This window comes from Esox lucius, chromosome 23 (assembly GCF_011004845.1).
Source record: "Esox lucius isolate fEsoLuc1 chromosome 23, fEsoLuc1.pri, whole genome shotgun sequence".
Lineage (NCBI taxonomy): Eukaryota > Metazoa > Chordata > Actinopteri > Esociformes > Esocidae > Esox > Esox lucius.
Window position 1 is genome coordinate 7,935,739 of NC_047591.1, and position 17,685 is coordinate 7,953,423.

A 17,685-nucleotide genomic window follows, 5' to 3' on the forward strand; every position below is an offset into this window, starting at 1 on the left:
AAAGAAAACTGTAAAGCCAAGGCCTTGTAACATCTATTTGATTTAAAATGATGGTCTTAAAAATTACCTAGGTAAGGCCAAAAATATAACAAATACCAACTTTTCAATTATTCCTTTACAAAATATTTTGAGATACAAATGTCAACAATACTTACTAGAAAAGACAACTCTATAAATTAAATGAGTTGACAATCAAAAACATCACAGCCCTTTTCTGACTCTGGTCTCTGTCCCACTCGCCATCTTTCTCTAGCTCTCTCGTGTCCATGTGCATTCACTGTGTGTGTTTCCTTGTTATCCTATACTCCTGTGAACCAAAAATTAAACTAGAATAATTTGAAAAAAAACTATATTTTAGTATTTAGGGTAAGGTAAAAATGACAATTGAGGTTAGGCAAATGGTTAAAGTATTTTTCTGGTATTTTGTATTTCGTTGAACAGGAAAGTGGTAAAAGAAGAGATATTTTGCTGAAAGAGTAGTTGTTGGGATTCAAACCCACACTGCAGGGTTATGTGCTCCAGAGGTAGCTATGAGGTAGCTATGTTTGTTCTAAAAATGCAACAGCATAAAGTAACAGTATTCATTTACTTTCAGTCTATGTTTGGATATAAGACATCTGATCCTGAGAGTGACGCATCATCTTCATTACTCATTATGTTTAAGGTCTGACCTCATCCAAATATAGCTTGTGCACTGTATAGGCCTACACATAGACCCTACACTCGCTGGTGGAAGAAACCATTACCACACCTTAAGGCAAACACAACACCTCCACCTAGCAAGGACACTTGTCAAAGAGTTACTGTAATGCCCACATAGAACCTTGTGAAAATGCACAGGATGTGCAAATGTGTGCACGTACAATTTTTTTTATAGGCTACTTGTTGGGACCAAAATAAATCCATGTTCCCTAACCTTTACCAAACCGTCTAAAGTCAACCAACCCCTAACGCCTAAACTAAAAAGTACCCCCAATTATAATACTAACCCCAACTAGCTTAAACCGAACAGGTATATTTTTTCCTTGTGAGGAATGGTTAAAAACATAATGGGGATAGATTGTCAGGTTGTGTGGGCACGGATTTGTCAGAGCAGACCCAGGGGGTTCAGTGTTAAATTATTTTCTGTGGCATTCCGTGTATCAAGCTTCACATTCCTCTTGAAAATCCAAGTAGGCAGTGACGCGTCTTCTGTTATGAAGTGACATCACCCGACCGCTAGTAGCCTGCTAGGAGCATTCCTCTTCCATCTCACATGCGCTCTTTAACGTTTCGCAATAGGAGGAGTTTCTAGTTTATCCGGTTCTTGGTACTAAAAGGGTGAAACAAAATATTTTCATCATGATCAACTGCAATAGCTTTGTCAACATGGCGTCGATAGGGGATTTCGACCCGCTCAACGCATCTATCCCCGCCACTAAAGTTGAAATCACAGTGTCTTGCAGGTAAGAGAGTGGCATCAGTTTCTAACCTATTTAAGTCGGAGTCTGATATATTATACAGGATATTTGCTATTGGTTGTATTTCTATCTGCGAGTCCAATTGGCATATTGTCAATTAACTTCTGGTTTTGTGAATTGTGGAAACGTCGTTCATTGGGAGTGTTTAAGCTGTTAATTACGCTTCACACAGGCTACAGACTAAGAGTATGGTGTTGAAACTGTAACTTAGTTTCAGTATGTCAACTTCGGAACTGTGTCTATTCTAATGTGTTTAAGTATTTCATAGTGATTTAGGCGGCTGTCAGTCTACAACAACAGGCTTGACCAGGCACGAATAATCCAAAATATCCTTATTTGTTGGGAAATGTTTTAATATTGACATCGAGTAACCCCTTCTTGTCTTGACTTGTTTTGTTTTGGTTGTGGGCTTTTTACGTGCTCTGCAGTCACCTAAATGACAAGGGACAACGGTAGATTTAGATCTCAGATTTCTTACACTAATTCAGGGTAGGCTTGGTAAGTAAATTGATTTTACCTACGTGCAGTGGTAGTCAGAAGTGTAATTGAATTGAAATATTTGGCAGCCTACATTAAATGTAGCGGCACGTCTCCCATGACGTGCCTTCTCTTTCCTTCCAGTCCGTGGAGGCTCTCACGCAGCCACTGTCTCCCTTTGCGTAACGGCAACCCCAGTCCCCGCCAAACCTCATGTAATGAGGGGTCTCATTAGACGTGAGGAAGTCTCACAAGCTTCACCTTACTACCATTGGAATCATAGTATTATCATTAAAGCAAAGCCAAGATCCGAGTAAGCCCCATGCCAAAAATGCCTTATTGATACGTAGTCATAGCTCCCAATACCTCATTTGAATCACTTGCTGTGGAATCATTTGAAAAAGAGGGGACAATTAACACTTGTTCTCAGAAGAATCCACCCTGTTAATGTGTTATCTCCCCTGTCCGGTGAATATCAGAAATAATTCACTATGTCTCAGCTTCAGTAGAAGATTTGGAGCATTTAGATAGTTGTTGGTGTGGGGGGGGGGGGGGGGCTTTAGACTTATCACAAAATCTTTAGGAAGGTACAGAGGAAAGGAAAGGCAGGGTACCGTTGTTAAGATTGTGTCTCTGAAAATGTTTGCGTGGCTGTGCTTGTATGCGTGTGTGTGTGTGTGGGTGTGTGTGTGTGTGTGTGTGTGTGAGAGAGAGCGTCGAGCCTAGGTTTACAATATTCCAAAGGTTTATTCTGAACGTGGGTTTTCTAACCAGAATGTAACAGTGGTGTGCTGTGTTGTTTTAGGGAAACCGAGAAGAGTTGTTTCCTTGAAAGGTTTACTGTGTACTTAGTGAAGCAGCAGGGAGCAAAACTCCAGGTCCATGTTTATTCAATTTGCCCTATGCCACAGTTACAGAGACGACCACATTTTTATCAGCTATATAAGCTGTCTGGAGTAACATTAATTCAAATTGGTATGGCCCATCGAATTATTACTGACTCAACCCCCAGGTACAAAGGATTTGAATCATATTACAAATGTCCAAGACTACCACAATAGATTCTGATTCTGATACTGGCAGGTTTGAATTTCCCCTTTATGTTAAGAAAACCTTTTACTGTTGCAGAACAAAGTGCCACAGCAACTTAAATCCATGTTGACCATAACTAACATGTTGTTATAAAAGTGGCAAAAGCTAGATAAGACTTGAACAGTAAAAGGAAAAACAAAATCTGACAAAGTCTGGAAATGTAATATACTTTAGGGCTTTGTTTAACACTGTCTGAATATGAACAGAATCCAAGAGTTATCGGTAGTTTTGAGATTCATAATAATATTTGACATGATTGAAATAAACATGAAAAGTCAACTTAATAAAAAAAATGTGAAGACCGTGTTAACGCAATCTTACGAAGTGTTTGTCATTCTTGGTTGGTCTTTTGGTAATGGCTTGGTGCTGCTCTGCTCTTAACCACGGCCATCTGACTTCTGTATCTACAGCCCAGTGACTGGAAAGTTGTTCATCAATTATTCACTGCTGCGTTTGGGAAGGACATATTAAAGTTGCACTTGTTTCGTGTGTGTGTGTTTGTGCGTGTGTGTGTGTGTGCGTTCAAGGCGGTTTGCTCTTCCCGGACCAGACCAGTATTTCTTAACCTCTGTCAGCTCTGTCTCGTGATGGAGATTCCCTGTGAACTATAGTATAGGCTGTGACGACACAAGATGGCAGGCACCGGATCCCCTTGAACACTCGCATTCACTGGGAATTATTCGATTTTATTCACACATATCCCTCACTCTTTGTCTGTCTGTCTCTGGCCCCTTTTCTCTTGCTCTGTCTTTGGCCTGTAGATTTAATGGAAGCCAGACTTTAGTTACAGATATCTCCTCCAAGCATTTGATTATTTGATTTGCTCTTTAGATTTGGGCAGTGTAATGCAGACCATGTTTAAAATCCTATTTCAAACATCTCAGTGATTTCTCATATGTTTTATTGGAAAAGACACATTGTTTATTGTTGTAAGGTATTTACAAATGTGTTGTGAGGTGTGTGGAATTACAGTATGACTGTATGCTTTGTTGCGTTCGATATTATCATTGACCGGAAATCCCTTTCACCGGAAATCACATTCACTGGAAATTACGTTCACAGGAAGCCACGTCACAATGGTGCAGAATTCTGGGAAGCCATGTCTGTGAATTGGGTTGTTACATCTTGAACATGAGACCACCGAATGCTGCAATATTTTTAATAAGCAATTGAATTGCTCTCTCACTTGGCTTAGTCAAGTACGTTCTTACTAAAGTAACCATTATACATATTAAAGGCTAATATGTAACAAGTACATTTGGAAAACACTAAAATGCAGTGACCACGTAACTCAAATGCACGTGAGACTGCATTTTCAATGTTGAAATCTAGTCTTTGAACCCATGTCTTTAGGTGAATGACTTCTGAAGTTAGATTGGCTGCGTTGTGTACTATACAGTTGATATTTTATAAAACTAATATAGGTGTTTTGCTTTGTTGGATGTGCCTGTATTAGCCAGTGGAAAAAGACTGGGAAAAATTATCTCTGGCTATGTGTAATTCGACAGAGCTTGCAGTACCATTTTAATTTCTCTACACCGGCCCAAAGTCAGTGATTGGTTTTACATCTACAGAATTGTTTCAGATATTGCGTTATTGTGCTACTCCTTGAGAGATTATGGGCATGAGAAACTTAACACAACACACAAATGCTAACAAACTCTGAACAAAGGACAATTATATAGGACGTGTTGCTGGGCCCATTAGTGATGGGGCCCACACACCTTACTCACACTTCCTGTCCATACCTCCTTATAGGAGTTGTCTATGTTACTGTCATAGACACAATGAATAGAGCCATGGACCATACATTTGAATATATCATTGGGAGCAAGCATGTCCTGTCCTGATAATAGGGGTGTATTTTAGTTCCATACTCTTGTTAAAGAACACAACACAGAGCAATGGTACTTAGCTGTCTTGTGCTATATGAGGTACCGATGTTTTTTGAGGTTGACTGTTCTTCAGTGGTACAGTAGCCAGTCGGATGTGTTGTGGGGTTCCCTGTTATTTTGTGGAGCATCATCCCGGTGTTTGGTGGGGTTTCATGTTTTTTAGTGGAATATCAATCAGATATGAAGTTCCCTGTGGAATGTCAGTCAGATGGTGTCTATGGTAATTTGTGTGAGTTTTTGCCTTTGTGCTTGTCCAGGGACATGTCTGATCAGTAACAGGAGCACAGGTGTCAGAGCTGAGGGCCTCATTACCCCTCTGATTGAACAGGAGGGGCCCTACAGGGACCAGGGCCACCATGACAGGTTTGCGTCCAGCTGTGTAACTTTTTTCACTCCCTACCTGACATGTCTCTACTCCGTCTCACTCTCTACTCCGTCTCACTCTGTACTCTGTCTCTCTCCCCTTTCTCGCTCTCTACTCCACCTCTCTCTGTCTCTCTAGTCTGTCTCTCTGTACTACATCTCTCCCTCCTTTCTATCTCTCTCTTTACTGGATACCTGTCAATCTGTCACTTCCCTTTTCTCCTCTATTTGCTTCCTCCTTCCCTCCATCTCTTTCCCCTTCTCTCCTGGGTTTTCTCCTCTTGTCAATATGTAACTGACTCTGACAGGTCAGCTATCGCTCTCTCTCCCCATCTCTCTCTCTCTGTCAGTATGTCACTCTTATCAGCACAATTGTCCCTAACTGGCTGAATGACTGAATGGATGACTGGCTGAATGACTGAATGGATGACTGAATGACCGGCTAAATGACTGAATGGATAGCTGACTGGCCACAGTTATTAATCTGAAAGGCTTTGTGTTCATGTTGTGTTTTTGTTGTTTTCTTTTTCATCAGTTGACTATTTCAGCCTGTTTGTCAATTTATTTCTTGTTATTTTATCTTTGACTACACTGGAAAAACAATTGTTTTCTCTGAGAGTCTGGGCACAGCCTCGGGGTTACCAAACCCCAGATGTGTTCTGCAAACACCCACATGTTAATACACACATTAAATTAGCCATTTACAAATCTAATTAATGTTTAATCAATGAGAGGCATGTACCGCTTCCCTAGCCTGAACCCCTTTCTTTCTTAACGGGCCACTTAAGGAATATTATACGCTTCCTGTTTTATACTGATACAGGCTGGGGTTTCCCTTAAAGATCTTGGACAGAAAGCAGTACCTTGCTTCACCCCAGTTTTCTCCTTGGAAAAAAATCATATTGTCTGGATGTCAGTTGGGTTACTTCATACAGTTAACATTTCTCTTCTGGCTGATGGAACAAAACATTTGCTCTGTTTGCCTCTTGTTCTTTCCCTCTGTATTGCTCACTCGCTCATCTCTCTAATAACTTTGCAGCCCTCCTGCACCCTGTCTGCCTGTCTGCCTGTTGGATTGGTTTGTGGAGCTGAATGATGGCCTTTCAGTTGAAAGTGGGAAGTAAGAGTGAGAGTGGAAACAGAACTCTGGGCGTCTGTCACCTTGCAGACCTTTCTGTTGACAGTCCCAGGGTAATTGATGATGGTCAGTTTGGGGACCTGGAAGATGTCGGATATCAACTTGGTTCTTTACATCTGCCTTTCCTCAAGCAGTCCCATCTTTTGAATATTCTGCATGCCTCTGAATACTCCATGGGTCCTTCCTGTTACGTCTCTTTTCCTGTATATTTGCGCTGATTTCAGAGTTAGGTAAGACCAGTATTCTGGAAATGTGCGAGCTAGGTTTCTGGCTTTAAGATGTCCAAATCCCTGCATAGGAAAGAAATGGCAAAGGAAGAGGCAGCTGTTGTCAACTTCTGACACGCAGTGCCGGCTCAAAATAACAGTTAAGTGATACAATAAGAACTATTCACTTAGGTACGAATCTGCGTCATGCGAGTGTAACTTCTTTCTTTGTCAGAAACTCGGGCCTGGATCACATGGTATTGAAGGCGTCCTCCGGGAAGCGGAGCGAAGCATCCTGGTTCGTGTTCATGTGTGAGTCACTGTGATGGTGGTTTGTAGTCCGTTCAAAGGTCCTGAGGCATAGTGGGAGAGTTTTCCTGCTTTTGTATGACACCCACACTACCAGGTCAGCCCCCCAGTTGGCCCTCACAGCAGAGATCGGAGGTCAACCCATCAGCTGCATTCTTTTGTTTTTTGTACCTGTCTCGTACGCACTAGATGAGGCGTACATGTCAAGCATACAGAGAATGTTTTCTTCATTTTGTTTATCGCCTCTGTATTCCTATTTCAAATGAGGCAATGACTATTTTGTTTAAGTGCAAACAAAATAGAAAGAAAAAATGAAAACCGAATGATACATTTTGAACCTGTAGAACGTTTTGAGGACAGTCCTGCCATTTCTGGTGCCAGAAGTGTGTGGACTGATTCTTATATTAAAGTGGTCATGTTTTGTACTTGACTGGATATTGTTCATCTAATGATTGGTTTGAAGTCAGCACCCCATAGACATTGCCAGATGCTGGTTATCATCTCTGGTAATTCTTTGCCAGGCCTTTACTGCAGCCATCTTCCGTTCCTGTTTATTGGGTGGCCTTTTCCATTCCAGTTGACTTTATTCAGTAAAAAAAAAAAAACATCACACTGGCATTTGATTGGCTCTGACCCAAAAGTCAAGTATCTCCAGCTTCAGCTATTAACTTAGAGATTCTAGAAGCAGATCTTTCTTTATTATAGAACCCTGAATAAAAATCCACATTCCACTTGTTCCCTACCCATGATACTACTTGTGCTTTGATTCCCTCTGGTACTCCAGGAAGTGATCGTATTGCCCTTTTGGGTGCATAAAGATGAGCTAATAGCTGGTATTGTAGGAGTGACAAAAGTGTCTGGATTGATTGAGAAGAGCTAGGGGGCCATGCTGTGGCCTGGTTCAATATGACTCAGAGAAAGCTGTGAAGACACAAAGGACTAAGAAAGAGAGGAGAGAAAGATGAAAAGGGAGTGAAAGACAGGCAAACAATGACAGTCCCTGATCAATGGATACTCTGCTTGAACAGTGGGAGCTGGATAGATTATGAAGGCGCCTTCAGGGACCAAGTTGATAGTGGGATTTGTCTGAAAACGTATGATGCTAAAACGAACTTGGAAGTTATGGTGTGAGGCTTAGTAGTGTTCTGGTGTATGTGTGTGGATGGCTCTGGCAATAGAATCTGTTTCACCTGAGAGTCAAGCGGCCATCATGAAGATCAACAAACTAAGGAAATGACTGTTGACCGCAACTTCTTTTCAACTACCCTAATCTCTTGAGATAATTCCCTCTGTGGCTGAAAAACACATCTACACGATTGTGTGTTTGTGTGAGAGACTAATACGTATGTAGTATGTAGTCGTACGTGTGTACTGTAATTTGGTTAGTGCAAAAGGTGCTCATCCTTGAGCGCGTCAACCTACGAGTGAGAAGTTGTTTTTCTCTCCCTCTCCTAAATTCTCCTTCTCGCCCACTGATCATCAGACAGTACACAAATCTATTTATATTCTTACCTGTTCTACTGTGTTTCCTGCCAAGCTACTCAATTAATATACAGTACATTAATGCCTGTGAAATGGACATAAGCGAGCCTATAGCGCTCAAGGTTTCAGTTGTGTGTGTGTGTGTGTGTGTGTGTGTGTGTGTGTGTGTGTGTGTTTGCAGGGATTTGATCAGTATGGAAATCAGAGGAGTTATGGTGTTTACATGAGATGTGGCAGTGACAGGCAGCGCTGTCACCAAGCTGTCATGCGCTCGATCAGCGCTAGGCATCGGCAGTTTGCCACTGGATCTACCAGCTGAAATACTCCTGTGGCTTCCTCTGGGTTTTCCCGCAAACACAGACTGCGCGCGATAGCAGTCAACTCGAGATGGAGCCATTTTAACCCCATTTGGATTTAATTTAACGCTTACCGCATTGCCACTGCTGTGACTGAATTAAGTAGCCTGTAGGTTGCATTGAGATGGTGGAGTAATGTCTGTGTCTGCTAATTATCTCTCACCACTATGCCCTTGAATGGTGTGTGTGCTTGTGTGTGTGCTTGTGTGTGTGTGTGTGTGTGTGTGTGTGTGTGTGTGTGTGTGTGTGTGTGTGTGTGTGTGTGTGTGTGTGTGTGTGCTTGTGTGTGTGTGCCACTCCCCCTGCCTCCCAGTTCTGGTTAAAATACACCTCACGTCAAAACAATAAAACATCCGTAGTCATGTGATCTCTGGAGAGCTGTATGTTGACTGATAAGGGCAGATGTTCTCTTCGATGAACAGTATCTGTATGACTAAAGTGCCTTTTGTTCTAGATGTCAGTGAAATATGACCTGTAATATGACCTACATTTTAATGGAATAGTTGTCTTTCCAAAAATGATTACCAATGCCTAATTATTATTTACAGGTAAACGGATGATTTGCCAGCTCACTCCATAGAGCCAAGGTGAATCAGATACATGTTTAGTTGGAGGAGTGATTTTCTGGTGAACAGAAGTGGGTCAGAATCGAACACATTAGTTGCTTATGGAACTGATCACAGAAGTTGACAGAATATCAATTTTTTTAAGTCACTATAAATGTGTTGGTTTGTGATTTATGTGACGACTCATTTCCTAAATGGCAGCCTATTACCTGTATGTGTAATTTCACTGTGTGTTCCTCAATGGGCATGAAAAGAAAACCAGGCGATTGTCTGAGGTGGTCAGACACAAGATTGTAGCCAGCCATGGACAATCTTATGGACAATATTAATGTTCCTGTTTCCAGTTTATGAAATGTGGTGAAGAAATGTATGGCTCATGCCACGCCAGTACTGCGGTGCACGAAGCTCACCCATGGCTATTGGAAGAGCATAATTGCTACCAAATATTGAGTCTAGGGTGTCAATAATTTTGTTACTGTTATTTCTGTTTAATTTCAGATATAAAAGAATATATTAGCTTCTGAATCAAAAAACAAAGGTGCTTTAATACTAACAGTGGCATATACAAATTGGAGACCAATTACTTTGGCCAATTTAAAGTTATTGATAGAGACAATGTTATTTAAACAAAGTGCAAGGGTGCCAATAATTTTGGCCAGGAAGGCAGATCGCTGACTATGTCAATAACCATAATTACATTCCCTGTGAGAGGCAGCAGTCAGCAGCACTTACGCAGAAGAACTCCTCTTGTCGCCGGGCCAAGTGCCTAGCCAGCCTACACTACGCTTCCTTTAATCACACGGTAACATATTGATTTTCTGGCCTTTGTTGTTGGAGGAGTGGACCCTTCAGTCTTTCAACTTAACTCCAGTTCCTTTCACTACCGTAAGCAATTTTAGCTTTATTAGCATTTTGCAAGTGAAACGTTTTCATCTAATCTCTGAATGGCCTTTTGTATGGTTGGCATGAAATTTTTTTTTTATAGACAAAGTAATCCAAAAATAAAATAAATAAATGTTGTTATACTTGTTGCCTCCATCTACATCAAACTGTATGAGTGCCGTTTTACAGTACGAGGGAGTTACATGTTGTTTCAGTGTACGTTGGAGCATAAAGCCAGATAAGCTGAGGGAGGGTTGTGGGCTGGAATCGATGGAAATGTGTGTATGTAATAGTGACTGTTGATAGCTTCCACACTCTTCTTAGAACGCATTTCATAGCTTATATAAAGTATAGTTGACTACACAATGCAGAACAGTAGGTATCTTAAATTTTTCTTCCTGCACCTCACTCTCCCTAGATAATTAAGCAAGACAAACATGAAGCCTAGTGCAATGTTTATTTCAGGATTTAACAGAATGGTTACATATTGAGGTTTTCATTTGACTTTTTTGGGTCAGTTATGGATTCATGGCTCAACCCACGGTGACACTAGTAAAACTGGCGTTTTCTGTTCTCACTGCAATACTCAGAAGAGGAAGGGGGTTCCCTCAAAAAGTAGTGTAGGCCACCGATGAATATTATGTCTTTCTGAAGCGATTTCCTTAACTTCATACTATAAAATAATCTAGCTGGTTTGAGTAATCTTAGACACCTGTTGGATAATATAATTTAGTGTAAAAAGGCCCTTAGTATTTCTTCATTAGTTTTTCTGAAGCTACTTTTCTGGAACAAAACCCTGCACATAGTTTTTTTTGGAACTGAAAGGTATTAGTAATTAGAGGGTCTTGACCAATTTATACTTTACGGAGCAAATGTTTGTTCTCTTGAGTGGAATCTTTAAAGTTGGACTAAAACATCAAGCTTGATTCAATTGAGTATTCAGACCCCTTCATTTACTCCAAATCCATTGAGCCTGAGTTTTCAACCTCCAACTAGGTTTAAAATGCCGGGCGAAACCGGCCCAATGCCAGCTAGTTACCACGTCTCTCCTGTTAAATAAATGAATCTGTGTATTGCGACCGGGTTCGTTGCTCGCAAAATTTGGCTTCGATGATGTTCCCTCCCAGCTTAGAGTGAACATTGGTCTTGAGTCCCCTGAACCTTTTCACTGTTGGAATCTGTGAAACAGAAACCTGGACCTGTCAGACACACCATAGGGATATCTAGGTTGACAGACTGCTGCAGAAGCATAAAACCATGTTCACATCTGTCTGTCTGTTGCTCGCTCCATCTCTCCCTCCATCTCTCCCTCCATCTCTCCCTCCATCTCTCCATGCTGCAAATGAGAAGGCAGCCATGAATAGTTTTGCTTGTTTGTTCATGTACAGTTCAAATTTCCATATACATCAATTATTAAAGATGTCAACATGTCATGAAAAGGCCACAGTAATGATTTAGGAACATGTCTTAATAAGATTTCATGCCGACCCATCATGTCATGCTCTTGAGTACAGGAGTGAGAGAGAAGAGGGGGATTGGCGGCAATGATGAGATGAAAGAGAGCGGGTGAGATCGAGCCTATACATGCGCGCACACACACAGACAGAGACAGACACACACACACAGACAGACAGACAGAGAATTCCAGTGGGGGACACTCACAGGCTTAATGTAGCCATCCCCACCCTGGTCACATCTCCCAGCTAGTTAATATTCCTCAGGGTGTCTCATCTCTCATCTCTTCACTGGGAAGGCTGACAAAAGCTCTCCTCTGGTCTGCTTCGGGATCCTCTGTGCTCCTGTCTGTCTGCTGCCAGCACTAACAAGCCCTGACTTCACTGGGCTCTCCTCTCTGCTGGAGGACTGCGATAGAGAGATGGAGGGAGAGGGGTAGCTAGGAGGAATAGAAGGGGCAGAGAGAGGAAGAGAACGAGCGGTGGGATTGGAGTTGAAGGGGTGAAGGAGGTGGGGATGAGAGTGGATTGAGGAAGGACAAAGAGACATTCTCGGACAGAAATGGACACAGACCTGGATATGATTCATTCAAATTTGCCTCCGAATTGTGCTATTTCACAAGGGGTGTTAAGGGTCGTAGTATATAAGTTCCAAATCGATCCAACCCTGTTTGACAGTCCATCTTGTGGTTGTCCTGATAATATCCTTCAGAACAGCACCTCTTAAAACTCTCTCTCCATCTGTTAGTACTGTAAAACCGCTGCGGAATGCAAAGTAATGGGACCAGCAATCCACTGCATGAAAAACTGCACCTCAACACAAGTCATTTGTCAAACGCTGACGCTTAAGTAAATGTGATATTGTGCCTGGTTGAGATGGGAAACATTGATTGATGGTTGTGAGATCTGCGATGGAGACGGGGCAGAGAAACATAAAGAGTAAGAAGTGAGAGAGAGAGAACGAGAGACAGAAACATTGGCATGTTAACTGCTTTCCCTGTTGCCGTCTTGGTGAATGGATAATGACTGGCTGTGTCTCAGCATTAAGCTCATGGGTCTGTCACGACCAACGCTGAGTTTTGATGTTGACTTACTAGTGGATCAGATGGAAATCATTGCAAGCGCAGGTTAAAGTATTAGAATTTAGAATTCCTGAATTCAAACATATTGTTGTTTCTCGTGGGGCAACCGTGGTCAGTTCGGTTTTGACACTCCAGCTAACTGAGAGAGGTGCTAGATCACAATGAGACAAGGCAGTCCCTGCTGACCATGCCTCCCCGCTCCCTAAGGGTCAATTCAAATCTTCCATGGGGATTCCCGTCCATTTGTTAGCCGTCTGCCAAGTCAAGGCTCTGGGCCAGGGGTTAGGTTGGTGCCAATACAGAGCAGCTTAGACCGCTGCGCCACCTGGGAAGGGCTCAGTTGATATAATTCTTAACAATTTCAGCTGGCTACACACCACAGGAATCGAAATTTAAACTTAAGGAATTCAATTCAAACCATTTCAGCACAGAACATGAAGTCAAATTCATGTAAAACATCCTTCCCTTACTAATGCACATTCTGTTTCTTATATGGATTTAATTATAACCAAGACACTGTTGTTTCGTTCGGTGTTTGATATGACACATGGCAATTATGAATTATTTTTGACGGCCTCTGATACATGCTCAGAATATTTCTAGACCTCTGCAGTTATTAAAAATAGTTGAAAAGAAGAACCATACATGGTTTTAAAACCATTTGGATTTCATTTCATTGAATTGTGCCTCCTTGGAGTAAAATTCCATTTGAATTCTTCTTCCTGTGGCGTGTGACCTATTGAAATGTAATTCATTCAAGAATGAATAACTGGAATTAAAAAGGAATTTCCAACTAAATGAAGTGTGTGTGGGTGTGTGGGTGTGTGGGTGTGTGTGTGAAGCTGAGCGCATGCGTACACACAACTTAGCCTTCTGTCTCTTTGCTCTCCCAGCCCAGCTTGTCAGTAAAAATTAGGGCAGGTCTTCCAGTGAGAGGTACTGAGAATATACAGGCCACATAGCTGCTGACGCTCTCCTTCTGTGTGTGTGTGGGTAGACATGGCAAGAAATAATGTGGATGTGCACAGGCATGTGTTGGATTTTGTGAGAAAGGGAGGGAGGGAGAGAGAGAGATGGAGAAAGAAAGAGAGACAGAGACCAGGGAATAGCTTCTACCTGTGGAGCTGGGCTCAGTGACCTGTTGAAAAACCCTTGCTCATCTGAGCATGCTCTGTTGGTCCTGTGCTCTCCAGATGTTGCAAAGAATAATCTTGGCCAGTTGTAACACGCCAGTCTTCGACCTTAGAAAACAATCCTGTTTATTTTACATTCTGCATGGTTTTCTTAATAGAAAGATGTCATTAAGTTTTCTGATAATAAATGCTCTAATTGATATTCCAATGTAATCGTATCACGCCAGTAGATATGTATGTGCATATATAGATACATACATACATACATACATACATACATACATACATACATACATACATACCTCACCTCTACTGGCCATAGTGCTTAATTATAGAAGTGGTTCTTTGAATGCTGGCTGTTGGAGCAGTTTTTCAGGCTGCATTGGTTCGTCACAGCCTCCCCATGCCTGCTAATAGTTCAAATGTGAATTATCACTACGCCTCCACAAGGATATATCATCATCTTCATGTCATCGCTTTCCTTTATCTCAGTTGGCACAGTGTTTCTCCCTGCCTCCAGCCTGTAACATTAGTTTGGGTACAGCAGGGGTTAATACACTATACAGTAAACCTTTCTACAAGGAGAAATGGGCCAACCCCTGACCTAAACAATGTAAACAAAGAGGATGCAATGCATTCTGTTTATTTCTGTGTCAGGTGGAGCTTTCTAAATGTGAAGGTAGACATGCAGTTTTATGTTGCTTACATTCAGTTCACCATTCCATGTTGACTTCTAGCACTTTCTTTCTCCTCTGGTTTTAGTAATCTCCCTGCTTGACAGTGTTTTGTTCTTTGATATTGTAGCTTTCTGGAAACACACGTGCTGTATTCTACATTGCATGTTAAAATCAACACCTTTAGAGTGCGTGTCAGTCCTGTTAGCTTCCTTGGTGACTGTATCTAGTTCAGTGTGATGTTGTATTCTCTATAGATCCATTATTCAGGCCAAACTCTGGGTGGAGAGAGGGATGAGGCGGTGAGAGAGAGAAGAGGGAAAGAAAAGTGAGGAATCAGAGACGAGAAAGAGGGGGAAGTGAAGGTTGGGAGAGAAGGGCTAAGTGGTCATTTGTGGCGAGGGGAGAGGACGGAAGGTGTCTCCTCGTAGTCCCTCCTTTCTCCAGCTCTTCCTGTTCTCCCTGTTCAGTGACAGTGTTAGCCAGGGTTAGCCAGGGTTAGCCATTGCCACAGATCACCATGAGCAGGACCAAAATATCCCTGGAGAAGTCACAGTTTCCAAGGCAAACGGCTGCTCTGTTGCTGTTCCCATTTTGATATTGTAGTCATTTAGCAGACGTGTGTATCCACTGCAATTAACGGTCAGTGCAATAGTAAGCGCAAATTCTTTAATGAAGTGTCTGTCAGCTAAATCTGTGCCCGTCGGAAAACACTAGTGCGAGAAAGCAACAGTGCTTTTTTTGTTTTTAAGACACATCTCTAAGAGGTCAAATGGGCAGTGGCTGGCCTGGCGTTAGGGTAAAGCAAGTTTTATTATTGTAGAGATGAAAGTGCTCTGACTGGGAGAAGGTTCAGTTGAAGGTGGAGAGGCAGTGACCCTTGCTGCTCCGTAGGAAAACAGCAGCGTCGTTGTGATGGGAAGGACATTGTGACTATGAGGTACGGCGTGAACATAGGAGCGGCCTGACATGGGAAATCTCTTGAGTAAGTGGGGAGTCCAGACAGGAAGAAGTTGTACCCCAGACAGGAAACGACAAGTGCCTGGATTAGGAACATGAATCCATATGTGATTACTTGCCCTTAAACTCTGCTTTACATGCTCTGCCTATGCTAGGTTACTTCAGGTGTGTGTGTGTGTGTGTGTGTGTGTGTGTGTGTGTGTGAGACAGTTTGAAAAAACCTGGGACCGTTTAGGTAGAGGATGTTCTGCAGGAAAGAGGGCCCGGGGGGGCTGGGCACCAAATCAACGGGATGTCAAGCAGGTCTTCATGGTAATGCGAAGATCTGCCACTCCTGAGCCAATCAGACAGACAGACACGATTGATGTGTTCATTCAATTAAAAGTAAGAACACATCTCATCCGTGAGAGGAGGGAGGAAGAGAGGGGAAAGGAGCTGGGAGAGGAGGGGCGGGGGAGAGAGGGGAAAGGGGATGGGAGAAGGTGGAGGGGGAGGGAGGGGAAAGGGGATGTGGCCAGGGGAGGGAGGGAGGGGAGGAGAGGGTTGATGTCATATTGGTCACTGCTGTCTATGAGTGAACCACATATTCCTCCAACCTCAGAGAAATGACCAACTGCCAGTCAGTCAGTCTGTCCAGTAGGTGACTGCCCCTTTTGGCTCACTGATGGTTGCTGTGGTAACCACGGCCTTACCGTCGTTGCTGAGACATTCCTTCAGTTGGTCAGACGGAGTCAGGTCCCGCTGGAGCTGGGTGACTGACACGTGGCAGCGCCACTTTCTGTCTCTCTTTATCTCTCCTTCTCTTTCACTGAGCTCTGAAAGGCATTTAGAATAATTAGATATCTCTACAGGGAAGGTGCCTCTTCTCAGATCCATCAATCTCTCTCTGTTCCTCCTTTCCCGGTTTTACTGTATTTCCACTCCTTTCGTTTCTTTTTCTCAATCAGGGCAGGCAGACATACTGACAGCCAGATGGACACCGGCAGCCAGCCTGACAAACAGACAGGCAGACAGAAAAAACAGGAAGCCAGATACAGTCAGAGAAGCAGCCAGCAAGTCAGATAGGCGGCCGGACAGACAGACACAGACAAGACGGACGGACGGACGGACAGACTAGTTGGTCCTGTTAGTGTTATGCTCCAACTCTTGTGTCTCTGAAGAGATTCTTCCGGCCTGGTGTCAGATCTGTCTCCATCTCAGTGCAGTCTCAGATGTCAGGTCTGTTGTGGGCTGTTGAGTCTCAGGGGAATCAGCTTTCTGCACCGCTTACCCACTTGGAGATGAGCTGGCAGAGACACAAAGGGACTTCTTTAAAAATGTCTGGAGTCTGTTCCCTGAAAACTTTGGGTCAACTGCTATCTTTATTCATTTGAAAAACTTCATTCAGCCAGCCTGCATGTCTAGGTTCTCTGTGGGCTTGGAATTGAATTCAGTTATCCAAGTCCATATGGGTGTTTTGGTTGAGAAATGTTTATGCTGCTGCTGGTGGCTTTGTTGCTAGATCGTAGTAATTCTGAATTCTGGTATATAAAAGGACAAAGTGAAAGAATTACATTCGGGAGAGTTGTAGCTCGAGAAATGTCCTCCAATGCACTTGCCAAGTTGTTCTGCTATCGCAGCTTGCTCAACTAGAAAGTATTTACCGGTCCAACAACCACAATTGAGCTTGAAGGCTTAACATTGAATGGAAAAAAAAACATTTTGCACACATCATTTAGTAGGCTTCTTATAGCTTTAAAGGTATACCTATCCAAAATATGCAGATGTGCATATTCTGATTTGTGTCCTGACAGCAGTTATAAAAAGGTTCCTGGTTTGGCCTGAGAAAACAAGATTAGACCTAAATTAATGTCATGCATATAAAATACTGTTTAGCAATCTGCTGCAGACAGCTTTTTTCCAGAACAACAATAGACTATGGGATTTCTTTGATCCTTCTCTTACATGCTGTCTGTGCAAAATCGCACAGCCTTCAGTATTAAAGGGTGAAGATGCTACGTATTTCGGATCTTCCAATTCGGGGGCAGAGGATTCCTACCTAGTTGCATAGCCATGTGAATTGGTGGTGCCACAGCCCCCCCGTTATAACCTCAGCGCCCCATGCGGAGATTAATTATATACACTTTTACCATTTGTCAATGTGCTCAGAGTTTGTC

The 17,685-nt window shown here is 42.6% G+C and overlaps 1 protein-coding gene across 5 annotated transcripts in view; it reads left to right on the top strand.

Annotated features, from left to right (window-relative positions):
* Window positions 1-1,256: 1,256 nt before the first annotated feature.
* The window catches only part of LOC105028206 (copine-8), an 89,922-nt gene continuing 73,493 nt past the window's right edge, over window positions 1,257-17,685 (top strand). For 2 of the 5 annotated variants that reach the window (XM_010900777.4, XM_010900779.4), the window contains exon 1: window positions 1,257-1,445. In XM_010900777.4, the coding sequence (XP_010899079.1) occupies window positions 1,342-1,445 (104 nt within the window). In that variant the 5' untranslated portion in view covers window positions 1,257-1,341. Of the gene's footprint in view, window positions 1,446-5,181; window positions 5,288-17,685 lie in introns of those variants that run through there. The other 3 variants (XM_020042922.2, XM_020042923.2, XM_020042925.2) reach the window with 3 other exon arrangements.